We start from the raw sequence: 14,873 nt of genomic DNA on the forward strand, positions 1-14,873 counted from the left end.
TATCTGCGAACATGGACTCTCTCTCGCCATAAAATCATGGTAAGAATTAATGATCTAGAATATTTAATATAAATTGATATTTTAAATTGCAAATACATCACCTTCCTTGGACCAGTATGCGAGGGCTGATCGATGCAGCACAATAACATCACATGAAAACAGACGCATTCTCATAAAAACCTAGTTGCTATTTTACAACATAAACAAAATTGTCACTCTACAATAATTTACAAATATGCTCTTAACGATGTAGGTAAAATACCTTTAGCAGTGCATATATCTATGCTGCTTTAAGGCATAAAGAATTATTAGCAGATGGAGATCATTATTGACCTCCTTTCAGCTAATCGGAATGTTCAGACTGCAGTCAATAACTACTGCATTTTGAACATTGCACTGTTTCCCTGTCTGCTTTTTAAAGACAATTTCTAGGCAAGATTTGTTTAAACAAGATACTTCCTCTCTGGGAGGACCTTTTTTATTTCGCTGCATCATCCTAGTTACACACCAAGGAGAAAGCTAAGACATGGGGAAAATACTTTCACTGTTTTGTATAGAAACCTTTTACTTTTCACACCTAATGCATGACCGCTCCAATTTAACCAAATTTGGCGATAATGTACCTATCGTCTTCTATTTGCATCTAGTATTTCAACAATATGAAATAAATAGTGTAAGTTGCACGACTGCTTCATGATTTTATTCAATTACTTCAAAGTATTATTAAATGGTCGGTACATAGGTAAAGTAAACGTTCTACCTTCTTCAGAAAGATAGTGGAAAGATGGATATGTTCATGGGCCTCTTTACAAGTTCGGTGGTAATTCAGTGGTAAATCTGTGGAATTATCAACAAACTCGAATAGTTACCACAACCTGTTCCCGTGCGTTTACCAAAGGATTCCCCATTTTTGTAGTCGATAGGACTCCATGGGGATTATTGGCAGAGTTACTGCCTGTGGAATTTCTGCACAGTAGATGCACCAATATTTGGCGCTAAAGTGGTAGATTCACCTCCTGCATTTTGCTGGAGGTAATCTCACACTCAACTCTGTTAACCTCTGAATCAGAAATATCCGTCTCGAGAACCCCCTCCTCCTCACCTGTTTCTTCCGAAGAGGATTTGTGTCTACACACCTTTCTCCTTGTTGATTTCTTTTTTGTGAAGAGAAATGGTCTTCTGCGGTTAGAAGCCACCCTGTCAACCTCAAAAAAACAGGAAAGCAAGGGACTCCTTCCTGAAGAGGCCTATCTGAGAGGAAAAAAGCGGAGGCTAATAAAAAACCTCTCTTGGATGTTGTGCCTGTCAGGAATGGCACTCTGTCAAGAGTGGCACAGGGTACCCAAGTAGGGTTTGGGTGGCTGTGCTGAGGTAAGGTAGCAGATGAGCACACACAGCAGGAAGTTGTGAGCCAAAAGAGGCAAAAGATACAAAGGTACAAACAAACTGGATTCCCTCTTGGGGTGTATGCTGAAATGGGAAAGAGTGTTCCACGAACCTTAGGAAACTCCAGCCTTCTGCACAGATTGCTATAACAGAGGCCCACGCTGTATGCTCATGGCTGGGAACAACAGCAGTGGGTGTCTGTAACACTGAAAACGCGACAAAGGAAGGGGCAGAGGTTGCCTGCCGGAAACCAACAGGCAAGCTCTGTACAAAGGGATTACATAAGACACATGAGAAGACAAGAACAGAAATATCCAGCGAAAAGGAAGTCAATGAGCAATCTAGCAGAAGGAAATGAAGGAAAGGCAGATAGACTGAAATAGATAACCTAAGGTGGAGTACAGAGGACTTAAGGAAGAGAACAAGGAGCAGCAGTCAGGAAAACAGAAGGCTGCAAAGCAGGAAGCAGGTCTGCAGTTAAGAGTGGCACTAGGTGCAGGCAAACTGTTTTGGACTGCGGAGGACTGTAGTAGGCTGAAAGGCAGGGAGTCCAGAAGAACAGGACAGAGAGCGATTAGTAGTAGGCGACAGACAGAGGGCCCAAAAGAATAGGGCCGCTAGGTAGGGAGCCCAGAGGAGCAGGGCTGTAGGCAGCAAAGAGGTGCAGGCTGCAAGGTAGGGAGTCCAGGGAACAAGGGCTTGGAGACAGCAGAAGGATGCAAGCTGCACGGTAGGGAGCCCAGTGGACAAGGGCTGTAGGCAGCCGGAGTGAGGCAGGCTGCAGGGCAGGGAGCCCAGAGGACAAGGACGGTAGGCAGCCGGAGTGAGACAGGCTGCAGGGCAGGGAGCCCAGAGGACAAGGATTGTAGGCAGCCGGAGTGAGGCAGGCTGCAAGGCGGGCAGCAGAGGACTAGGACTGTAGGCAGCCGGAGTGAAGCAGGCTGCAGAGCAGGGAGCCCAGAGGACAAGGACGGTAGGCAGCCGGAGTGAGGCAGACTGCAGGGCAGGGAGCCCAGAGGAGCAGGGCAGCAAGGAGTGAGCCCAGAGGAGCAGGGCCGCTGACTGTAGAGGGCTGCAGAGGACTGTAATAGGCTGCAAGGCAGGAAGCCCAGAGGACAAGGGCTGTAGGTAGAAGGCAGCGGAGCGTGATCGGCTGCAAAGCAGGGAGCCCGGAAAGGGCACTGGAACACAACAGGATAATGCAGCAACAGGAACAGCATACAAAGTAAAGGGTCAAGGCAAACAGGAGCGGGGAGAACTCAAGATGCAAGACCCTGTGCTCCTGCAGGCAGCTGCTTATATACAGCCCTGCCCTGTTCTGAGGCAGGCTAATTGACAGCACCTTTAGCAGCACACCTGAAGACAATCTGCCTCCTCCCTCTCTGGTCCTGAGCAGGTGGAAGCAGCACTGGCCGCTAGGGCTTCTGGGGATTGTGGTCCCAATAACAATGAATGAGAATAGCCAGGAATTGAGGACTGCAGCCAGGTGCATTATGGTAAATGTAGTTAATTGAATAAAATAAGAAAGAACCAAAGTTGAGCAAATGGAAATAAAAGACCAAGGCGTGAAAAGGAGTTGTTCAAGTAGTATTAGGAGGATGAGTACCAAGTAGTCCATGATGGTTGCCAATGCGTGCGCCAGCGACGCGGGCATGACAGTGCCTTGATTGAAGAGTTTGTTGATAAAAAATGTCCAGGTCCGGTAGTGAAGTCTTATGGCAAATTCCTGGTAACGTGGTGCAAAGTGAAGGAGGCAGTATTCTACCGAGGAGCACACCCGGGAAGCAAGGAGTTATTGACTGATGGAAGAGGAACGGCAAAACAGGGTAAGTAGAACTGGATTCCCCTTAGTCAGCAAACTGAGCACTCTGGACAAGAGAAAGAAGGGAGGAGCAGAACCGGAGCAACGAGAGGGGTAGAAGAAAGGTAAGGACCGAATACCAAGCAAGGCAGAGTAAAGCGGTAAGGGGGAGGAACAGAGGGAGTAGCGGAGGAGCGAAGAAACCAAGAAGTTATGGCCAAAGCCAAACGGAAAACGGAAACTGAAAGTGGGGTAAGGAAAGGAGGAAAAGAAAGGCTAGAAGGGCGGAAGGAAACACGGAGCACAGGCAAGGGAAAAGGCAAGACAGAAGGCGAGGAAGGACCGGGAAAAGCACCCCAGTCAGAGTACAATGCCGCAAAGCCAGAAAAACACAGTGCAAGTTGCTGGAGCGATATACAAAGAGTTGCAAAGGGCTGACGATAACAAAGGGGCATGGTTAAATACGGAACTGGAGAAAAAGAGGACAGAAAGACTAGAGTGAATACCCAGGAATTAGTAGAAAGAGATGGAACATCCTAATGGCGGCGTAGGTGCCAGCTGTTCCTTAGACGCCAGGGATGCCTGCGAGAACGCTGCATGACAGGTAAATCCTTCACATTAGCCCCACAGTTAGAATTTGTGGAACAGGAAACATTGAGGTAATTAAGTTCCTGTCAAAAAAAGTGGAGGTAATGGAATTAGCGGCACTTTTTTACTTTCACCACCGAACTTGTATGATGCCCCTCCTTAACTTGGATGTTCAAATAGTGTGATCCTACCTCCATCCTTAAATCGATCATCCTAGGTCTAAAAGCATAGCAGTTTGGGTAGTTGTGAGGGGGGCTCTGGGATGTTTCTCTTTAACCGCCTCTGGGTTGAACACTACACCACACCACAGCACAGCAGTTGTGAACATCCCCATCCCCTAGCGTTCCCCTAACCTCTGCAGATTGCTCATCAAATGTGACTTCATCGCAGCCACCACAGGGACTCGGAAATGTGCAAGCATAGTCAGTGCTAGTAACTGTGACAAGTTGTAAGAAATGACAAATGAAAGGATTCTAGTTTAAGGTGATTTCTTTGCTTTTTCTGGATAATTGCGTTTCCTGCTATTTTCACCTCCTCCATCCATGGTCCCACCTCCTGTAAAATAGTCTCTAGAGGTGATTCCCTTTTCCCTACGTTACTGCTCAGGACACTCCTCTGACTTGCCTTCAAGTACGAGACACAAGCCTTTTTCAAGTACGATACAGAACTCCTTTTTCCCGAACAGGGCCATGGCCTTTTCCTTCTCTGCCTGATCTTTAGTTGGGGCCTCAGCTTTTAATTTCTGTCTTTTCCTTGGCCAGAGTTTCTTTGCACTGTGACAATTCCTTGGCCAAAGCTTTCTTTTCCCCTGCTCATTTCTTTTTACAAGAATTATAGCTTTTCCTGTTCTGCTTTCTCTTAGTTCAGACTTCTCTTTGGCCCCAGCCGCTGCTTTTTCATGTGACGCACTCTGCTTGTTCATGGGCCGAAGACTCTCTCTTTGCTAGGGCTAAGGTTCTTATCTCACTACCACCTCCTCTTTTCTTGAGGTTAGCTTCCTTGCACGCCTACTTCTCATCTTTTGATGCTTTCCTCTTATATCTCCCTCCACTCTTTTCTCCTTCCTCCTTCTAAAAACTCTGGATTTTCTCTATCCCTCCCCCCCCCCACCTTCCTTCACTCTCCAGATTTTGTATTTGTATTTTGTTTATTTATATAGCGCGCCGGGCCCAAGGATTTCGGCTGAGGTTTCTTTTTTCATTACCTCCATCCTCTATGCAGACTATCTTCTCTTCTCATCTAATGTTCACTTCCTCCACTCTTCAATCCTTGCTTCATTACTCCACAGTTCTTCATCTCTCCAATATTACAAATCAAAAAACTCTGTATTCCAAAACTCACTTTTACTGATGTTCTGTGAGCTGGCCTTGGACTTGGATGAATAGGTCCTGAGTGGCTGGGAAGGTCTTCTTTCTGAGCATGGTCAGTAGTGGGGATGCTGTGTAGTCCTGAGTATTGGATAGAAGTATTAAAAATTCTCAGCTGCCCTTGTTGGGTAGGTTTCCTTCTCCATGTGGAGCTGCTGCACTGATCCTGTTTGATGTTCGATTACCTTTTCTTGAACTTCTATCCTTTTGCCTTTGTCCTAGGCAGGTCGGTGTGTGCGTGCTTTGAAATGTCCTTTTGTTAGACTGGCATTTTTCCCCAAAAATTGTCCCCTGTATTCTGTTGAGGGTTTTCTTCCCATTGATTACATTGATTTCATAGAGGGTGTTGACTGCAGGTTACCCTTTCTCTTGGGGTTGCAGCCTTGGGGAACACAGGGGTTCCCTTTTCTTCAGACTCGCTGAAGTATGGGGATGAAGTGTGTCTCTCTTCGTTGCACACAGAAGAGGTGCCCTTCCCCCATCATCCCAGGTGAGAAAGTTGTGTAAGTCTCCCTTAACTATTCTCTTCAGGTTTGGCCAGGCACTTTTGTGAGCAGATTAGTGCGTCCCATAGTCTTCCTACCCTATGATCTGGAGTTGATTTTCCCAGATCCTCTCTCGGTTTCCCCATTGGGTGAGAGGGGGATTCTGGAAAATGCAGTACCATGTGTTTCGTCCTTCAAAATGGCCTGAGAGACTTGACCTTGACATATGCTCTAAACAGTACTTGGTTTAAGGTCGTGGTGATATTCATGCCCAGGTCTTTGACGATGACTGGTAGTTTACTTTGTGGCACAACCTAGCAGGACCACCCAAAAGGCTCTCTGCCCAACCAACCCCTACAAAGACATAACCTGGGCTCGCCCCATGTTCCAATCACTGTACAACACATCAGTAGAACAGGGTAAAGCTTTGCAAGCCTTCTGCATACATCATGCCTTTCTTTAAATAAACACAGCCTAGCAACCCCACAAGTTACTGCTCTCTCTCTCCACCACTCCTGTCACAGAGAAATGCATAAGGTTAATCTACCAACAATTACAGGTTTATTTGTGGACGAATAGATTAACATCATACAGGAGTTCTATACATGATCACCTCTGTAATCTTTGCTTGCATCGCTAGTCTGTTGATCTGTCTCACTCAAATGTGCATAGTCCAAATCTGTACAGTTCTGATATTTCCTTGTTGGAACTATTGTATGCATGTTGTTTTTCGAGTGTTGGCAAGGACGTGTGTATTTAAAGTTTTGGGGGTTTGTTCTGGTGTTTGCGGGGTGGGAGGGTAAGGGCAGTAGAGGAGGGGAGATTACAAAGCTGAAAACAAATGGTGATGGTGGATAACAATGTCTATACATTGTGATGCCCTCTTTTTCCCCCTATATTCAGTTTGTTCTGATCTTTCCCAAACTTTAACACTGACATCATGTGCAGCTTGCTCCCTAAACCTTTTCAGGGTGTATCGTTTGTGATTCGACCCCTTTCTAGCCAAAGTTTCAAACTTTCTATCATTGCACTCAGGTGTCGCAGAAAGGACATGTTGGTACATTTAAAACTCTTTGTTCAATTGATTGGCCTAAGCTATTGCTGAACTAGCTTTAGGATCCCTTTTAGCTTTGTGGTAGAGTAAATCGAACTTGGAAAAATAAAGAATGCAGTAATAAAAGGATGTTGAATGTCCTGTTTGAAAACTAACCTGCCCTTTCTATAAAATGTGTTTCTATTAATGCAGAGAAGCTTGCTTGCCGTAAGCTGAATGTAGCAGAGGTCACTCAGTCTGAAATCGGCCAGAAACAGAAACTTCAGACCGTGCTGGAGACTGTCAATGACCTGCTCCGACCCCATGGATGGACCATCAAGTGGAATGTGGACTGTGAGTGCAATTCCATGAATAACTGCAGAAAAACTGTGCCTGAATACCTAGGAGCGTGACACGGAACACAGGCAGGCAGCTAGCAATTTCAGTACAGCTATGGGCCATGAACATGGTGCAACGCCACAGAGAGCTCTGTACTAACTCCTCACACACAAGGAGTTTTTAACTAATTGTACATGCCAAAAGAACTTCTGGTCTTCGAATTCACTTGTACAGGCATACATTCACTGTCTCCTGATACTCACTCACACTTTGTGCTCCCAAGCCCGCCTCACTGTAACCATATGCTGTCGCCAAAAATGAAGGACCTTCCAACTGTGCCAGTTTTAGGAACACCCTTAAGGACCACATTCTCTCCCAGGATGTTGGCCCCAGACTGCTTTCAGCCACCTACTGCCACCCCTCCCCCTCCTATCCCCCCATTATCACCTACTAGCATCACCACTGGATTGCATGCCTGTAAATAAATGTAAATATGGAAGATGTATTTAAAGTCTTTGAAGACCCCTTCCATCACCAGCCAGTTTAATGCATTAATTTTTATCCTTCTAGACCAAGGGAGGGTCGTTATCGCGGTATGGTGAACAGCCACCACGTTATGGCCAGAGGTGACGTAGAGTGCTATAAATTGGGGAAGGGTCATGAACACTTAGACATTGGAGGGGTCATTGTCCTATCAGGCTATTGGCACATAGTGGTAATAGCAATAAGTATTGTGGAGTTTTGGTGGTGAAGTGAAAACGTTACTTTAGTATTGAGTAAAGAAAATAGACCATCCGAATTAGTAAATTAAATGTGGCCTCATTTTATACTATTTAAATAACAAGGTTGTCTTCATAAGTTAAGTATTTTAATTGCAGACTTGGTAAAACTGGAGGGGATGTAGCATGAGCATACATTAGGTGTCACGTAACAGTTAACGGTTTTTCGATAAGAAAGTAAACATATTACCATGATTTAGCTTTATCTTTGCTGCTGTGAAAGCAAAATGTCCTTCCAGAGAGGAAGTGTCTTGTTGAAAGAAACCTCAAATTAAAATTGCATTGTGGTTTTCCGGTCTACTTCTGAAGTCATAATGTTCAGAATGCTGTCCATGCCAGTAGTTATTGACTGCACTCTGACCCTTCTGATTGGTTGAGAGGAGTTCAACAACTATCTCAATTTGCTAATATTTTTTATGGCTTTGTAAAGGTTTATTAAGCACCCAGTAATCTGATTGTTTGCTATTAATGTACTCTTTCAACAATGCTTCTTGACAAAGTACTTTGTAATTTCAATAAATAAAAAAAATGTTTCTTCAGAATGGCATCTTCTATAGGTACTCTTGCATGCTAGGCTATTCCTTTTGTGCATGTATTATCTTCATTTGACTCGATCTATATAGGTTTACGTTTTGCTGTCGTATAAATGTGTTCCTAGTGTGTGGTTATTTGTCTTTCTTCCCTTTGTGTTGCCTTCCAGGCATGGGGCCCTTCTCCTTTCATGGATGTTTCTTGTGGGTCAACACCATCTCATTAAGAGAAATTACTATCATGGGCAGTACATGCAGTTCTATGGTGAAATTCAGAGCTTTGCCTCATGGACAAGCTCCGAGTTCCACCATCCTGCCTCTTGCTCCAATCCTCCCGTACTCTGTTGCCTTCCGAGCAGGCCCAGACTGATGCCGTAAGTGCCCTTCTCCTTTCCTGCCATGCCCCTGCTTTACTACTGTGACTGGTCACATTTCCAAGACTGTCGACACACCCACCTTTGCCTCTCCGTGGCTTCTCCAGCGTGACCTAGATCCTACAGTCAGTCTTCCATGTTTCTAGCTATGCTCTGATCCCACTCCTCTGCTGCCTTCACTATTTACAGCTAGTGGTACCCTGGGGATACCTGAGCAAACTCCTTGGTGTAGGTGCTTAACCACCTACACCATGCCAAATACCTCTATTGTGGTCCCTGAGCAGATACCCATTGGTAAATAAAGTTGAGAGCCCGCGCGAGTAGAGGGCGCTTGATTCACTGCCGTGCTGTTTGGCTGCATGCATTGCCTGGGTGCACTGGACTCACTGGCCTTATTGAGCAATCTCTGAGCAATCTGTTTTTTTTTAAACGCTCACAAAATGCCACACCAGCGTTTTCTTTTACTAACATACCTGAACAAACAGGAAAGAAACTCGATGCTGGAATTGCCTGTTTTCTTTTGGAGTCGATCCCGCAGTGATCCCGCCCAGCTGGCCCCGCCCACCAGGAAGTGATTCCTTAAAAGTGCGCCCCAGCCGCCCTTGGGGCATTTAGCCCGTGCGAGTAGAGGGCGCTTGATTCACTGCTGTGCTGTTTGGCTGTTTGCTGGGTGCAGGGCGCTGGCGGATAACGCCTGACATTATATGTCAATGATGAGAACCTGAACAACAGCAAACACGCGTGCCCAGGTAAAACGAAGATTGAATGTAATGCCATACGCCCAAACCTCAAGTTTGCGAGTTATCAGCGAGACATCGCAAAGAGATGGCAATCCAGAAATGCTCCCCGTCGCTCCCCCTACCTTGCCACGCCTTCTAGTTGAATGGCCGCCGCCCTGCGGAAAGCAGAACTTGAGGAGGGATCGGATTCCATCTGCGCGGCGGCCCACGGGAGACATCGAAGCGTGAGATGAAGGTGAGAGTATGAGTGTAAGTGAGGAGGACGAAAAGGAGGAGGAGGCGGAGGGTGGAGGGAAAGAGCCGCTGTCATCAGAGTTGACTGCAGTGCTCGCCGAAGAGGCAGCGGCGCTGAGCGAATCGAGGAGGGCTAACACTCAATCTGAAATGCTGTGCTCTGCGCTCATACATTGCGCACCATTATCAACTAGCTTTCCCGCCCGCCCTTCATTACTTCTTCAAAGAGGCTGGAAAGATCACAAGAAATAGACAAGCTAAAATCGAAGGAACGAGAGACCATTAGATTGACATCCGAAAAATCTCATGGTCCACAGGAATACCAGGGAAACCAATTGAAAAAAGGGCCCGAGTCTGGCAATGGAATACTGTATACAGAGCCCGCAGTAGCGAACCCCATGGTACAAAACTTCTTGACCCCCCCCCCCAAAAGGGTTAGCTGGAGTGCCCCGAGAATGATCAGGAGGGGGATAAAATGGCTGCAGATCAGTCAAAAGCACCAACACCACCTACAATGGGTGTAACAGAAATAATGGACTCTGCTGTCCAATCGAAGAAGTCAGAAGAGGCGAGTCAACCAGGTTTTACATTAAAACTACTAGCGTGGCTAAGAGTTGCTGAGATGCATAAGCTAGACTTGAAGAAAAAAAAAAGATATCTATGTGTTTAAGGATGGAGGACCAAATCCTTAGAGAGAAGCTAGGGACGAATTGCAGCCAAACTCTGATACCTGGAAATGAGAGCCCCAGATCAGTCGGCATGACAGAAGGAATGGTTGACGACTGGAGTCCCCCAGGTACCTGGAAAGAGAGAACGGTTGCCCAAAATACTATGCAACCTTCCAGGCCCAGGGAGTCGCTGGGGATCGTGGACCAGGTGATAAAAGACCTGGCAGAGCTCAACAATAAACTAATGCTCCCGAGGAGGCCTTCTCACTCGAGCTCCAGTGGAAGAACAACACCGTATCTTGAGTGGACGCAAAATGTGGACATGGGTATTCGTGAAGTGATGAGCCTGGAGCGTAACACATCTGTTTTTGAGGCTAGGAATGAGGAGATCCTGGCCTCTCAAAAAAGGAGTAGATGTGTAGCAAGTTCAGACAAGGAAGTCGGAGGTCCCACCAAACGCTTAAAAGGTTGGGGGAAAGTGGCTGAAGCGGAGAGTAAAGAGGTGGATGAAAATTGAATGCCCAAAAAACTCTGGGTCTGTACAACTAGATTGACTTCCTCGGAGTCAGAGGACAATGATAAACCCTCGGTTACAAGAATGAAAAACAGAGTCTGCACTCACGCCCGAGAAGAGCAAGGAGCCCAACGATACATCAGCCCTCTTGGAAAAGCTATTCTCAAATCTAAGCCCAATCTTGATGTTGGCCACAACGATAGCGGTTGCTCCACTGATGAAGTTATATGAAAACTTAAATGAGAACTTTAGAGACCAAACAACTTTGATTGCCCTACTTAATTCTAAGATTGTAAAACTGGAGACTGATCTGATAGAAATGACGTCGCAGGTCGTGATGACGAGGCGAGCCAATGATATCTCATTGACATCCCTGAAGGAGTCTCTAAAGAACAGCTCTGAAGACAAGAGGCTTTTAGCTGAAGTAACCAGACATGCACTCTTACTACTACAAAAAGAACGTGATGGCACGGGCGAAAAAAATCATGAACGTAATTCAACCAAGTTGCCCGAAGAAACGACAGTGTCACACATGAAAAACCTACATCAGAACTGTTACGAAAAAGATCTAATAATTACTCTAGAGAATTCGAATAGTCCAACGAAAAAAGAATGATCAAAACAAAAGGTCTAAACAAGCTGACACAGTTGAGTCTACTACTCCGAAGACACTGCTAATAATTGAGGAGATATTAGATGTTGGCTCGTCCATAAAAGAAAAGGAAGGGAGCAAGGAGTTGTTAAATGACTCCACTATAGAACAAGGGGCCAATGACCCACAAATAACAATATCAGAAAGCAACACTTCAACTGCGGCAAAAAAAATGATTGAAGGGGAGTGGTTCGACATCTTCGAAAAACCCAAATCACAGTTGGGAGTTGCAAAGATTTCCAAGGGCTTGTCCGACGACCCGATTCAGAATAAACAAAAGAAACCAAAAAAATAAAAAAACCAGCAAATATACAAGAACAAAAATCCGAGAAGCACAGCAAACTTCTTCAGAAACATTAAAGCCTTGAACATCACAGTAAACCACACAAAACAAAAAAAAATAAAAAATAGTATGGATATAGCTGACCAGGTTCCAAATGATAAACCTGGAGGAATGGGAACGGCGAAAACTCCACCCGGCAGATAATCGCAGATGATGATGATGAAATCGAGGAGTTAATGAACATGTCAACATACAGTTCGCCTGCTGCCGATGCAATAGACGACGTGAACATAGCAAAGACAAAAGGGAGAGTGGACAAGAAATTCGTACAGTCCGATCAAGATGTCGACCTAAAACTTCCTCGGACGCCCACAAGAGAAGGAGAAAATGAAAGAGGAGATTGCGCAAATGGAAAGAGTATTTGTGTGGCCAATAACCCCAAGAAAGGTCCCCTTCCCAAATGAGAGTGTAAAAGAGAAGGTCGGTGAATCACACATCTTCCTCACATTAGAAGCGAAACGAGTGCTTAGCCTACAGAAAACGAAAACTAAGCTTAGCATCCAGACAAAAACACTGAAAAAGTTAAGTGAAGAATCCGTGCAAAGCACTGCTAATGTTGAATCGTTGAAAAAGAAGCCGAACATCGTGCAAACAATAGAAGAGACTCCTGTCAAAAAATTAAACGAAAGTGACGGCCAATTGTCCAATCCCTTACCTTTGGCCCAGAACGGTTTACCAGCAATTGAACCATACAGCATATTGGTAGAAAGAATGGAAAATAGGAAAAGCGATACTTCATTGAATAGATATACCATATTACAGCTTTTTCAAACAATTCCCGTGCTGAAATCCATAAAGAGCACACTAATCGATAGAGTGGAGATTATTGCTGACATGAATCAAAAATTTGTGTTATTGCACATCAACGACAAGAAGGTTGTGCTAAGGATAATGATGTGTAAACGACAACTGCTGGACGCAGGTTACCAAATCTATGAGGTGGACAATGCCCTGGAGGTGAAAGGACATGAAACCAAAAGATCATCAAATCTCCAACAAAAAAGGGTAACAAAGTCCTCCGGAATAAACCTCTGATAACGACAAAGATAATGAATGCCAAGGCTAATAAGTCAGCTCTGAAGAAGATGCGGATAAAAAAACACCCTCTAATGAGGAGATAAGACTAAAGAAAATGAAAATAACAGTGGAAAACACTTCATCTGTGAACTCAAAGACACCAATGAGCGAAGAAGTGGAAAGCAATGTGGATGAAGGGGACAAATGGGCTTGGATAACGAAATCTTTTTTTTTTTTTTTATAACTCTGTTTATTGAGTTTAAACAGCACAACTTAAAGGAACAAACATGGATGAGACATGAATCATCGGTTTACATAGGATGAAGTCAGCATGGCAATAATAACAACTAGCATGGGCCCCCTGGGTCAAGGGCTGCGGGACATCAGTAGGCCGAGGCCGGCAAACAGTGCTAACAGTACTACCAATGTATCCCCACCCGCAGGTCTGTGAAGATCTAGCCATTTACCCCATATTTTTTCAAATTTGTTATAAATCCGGCACTCTGTGGCTGCACACCTGTCCAGTTCGTTGCTCCTGCGGTTTAGGCTCAGTGGGTCGGCAGATCCCCAATTGGCTGCGATAAGTCTTTTGCTTGCCCCCAACGCAATTGCCAGAAACCATTTCTCATATTTAGACAGGTCTACTTCCCCCCCGATGCCCAGTAGTATCATCTTGGGATCCCTAGGGATTGGTGTCGCCAGAGCGGCTGAGATTGTGTTAACACAGTCCACCCAGAAGGCCTGTATCACCCGGCAGTCCCATATGGCAGAAGGTGGCAAGTTCGTTTTTGCATCGAATGCATGTCCCATCTTCTATTCCACCCCATCTGGCCATTACGGCGCGTGAGTGGTATGAGCGATGGAGGATCCTCAACTGTATTAGTCTGAGCTTGGATTCTATGCCAATTTCTCTGGGGAACATTAATGCTTCCACCCAATCTTCAGGTTCCAGGGGTCCTACGTCCCTTTCCCACTTTGCTTTGAGCCCGTCAAGCTGTGCCGCCCCGAATGAGTTAAGGGCCTGATAGAGAGTGGAGGTGACCTTAGAGGAGATGCGCTGCGGGAGAACATTGGTCTCAATGGGAGAGCAGGGGGGTATGATCGTCATGTCAGGGAATTGTGTGCGGATGGCGTGGGTCAGTTGCGCGTGCCGAAACCGGTCCATGGGTGCAAGGTCGAATTGTTCTTGCATAGTTTCAAAACCCAGGATGTGCCCCCCTTGTATCACCTGTGCTAGTGTGTGTATTCCCTTTGCTTGCCAGTGATCAAAGGAGCCCATTTTCATTATTTCCGGGAGGAGCGCGTTGTGCCATATGGGTTGTGTCAATGTTGGCTGTCCTTTCCAGCCGATTAGCTTGTGCGCGTCCCGCCAGGCGCGCCGGATGTGGTGGGTCATTTTGGGCAGCGCTGGGAGTTTATCGTGGGTGGCATAGAGGATTTGCAGCCGAGTTAATGGGGCCATGGTCTCCAGTTCGATGTGGGTGTGCGGTAGTGTGTGGTCTGCGTGCATCCAGTCATTCACCACCTCTATCTGTGTGGCCAGGTAATAAGTGCGTATGCAGGGTAACCCGATGCCTCCCTCCCATACTGATCTCTGGAGCGTATCAAGGGCGATCCTGGATTGTTTCCCAGCCCATAGCAGTGTGCGCAGGTTCTTGTCAATGAGTGCGAAGGTTTCTCGAGGGATGGGGAATGGGGCATTCTGGAGGACATATAACAGTCTGGGGAGGGTCATCATTTGGAATAGTGCGACACGGCCCATTAGCGACAGGGGGAGTGATTGCCAGTGGGGGGGTGTCTCTATTGAACCGCTCAATTACTGGTTGAAGGTTACGTTGAAGGAACCTTTCGAGTGTCGGATGAAGCCGTATACCCCGGTATTTAAATTCCCTAATAGAGACATGGTATGGGCAGGTCTCCGGGATCGCAGACTCACCACCCTGAATCGGGAAGAAGATGGTTTTGGCATCATTGACCTTTAGTCCCGCAAAGCACTGATATTCTCTGAGGATGAGGGAGACAG

At 45.9% G+C, this 14,873-nt stretch overlaps 1 protein-coding gene across 3 annotated transcripts in view; it reads left to right on the forward strand.

Annotated features, from left to right (window-relative positions):
- The window catches only part of PARVB (parvin beta), a 533,348-nt gene that overhangs the window by 254,857 nt on the left and 263,618 nt on the right, over nucleotides 1–14,873 (forward strand). For all 3 annotated transcript variants that reach the window (XM_069628141.1, XM_069628143.1, XM_069628144.1), the window contains exon 5: nucleotides 6,874–7,014. In XM_069628141.1, the coding sequence (XP_069484242.1) occupies nucleotides 6,874–7,014 (141 nt within the window). The remainder of the gene's footprint in view (nucleotides 1–6,873; nucleotides 7,015–14,873) is intronic.

The sequence above is a fragment of the Ambystoma mexicanum genome, chromosome 12 (genome assembly GCF_040938575.1).
Source record: "Ambystoma mexicanum isolate Mex_15411 chromosome 12, UKY_AmexF1_1, whole genome shotgun sequence".
NCBI lineage: Eukaryota > Metazoa > Chordata > Amphibia > Caudata > Ambystomatidae > Ambystoma > Ambystoma mexicanum.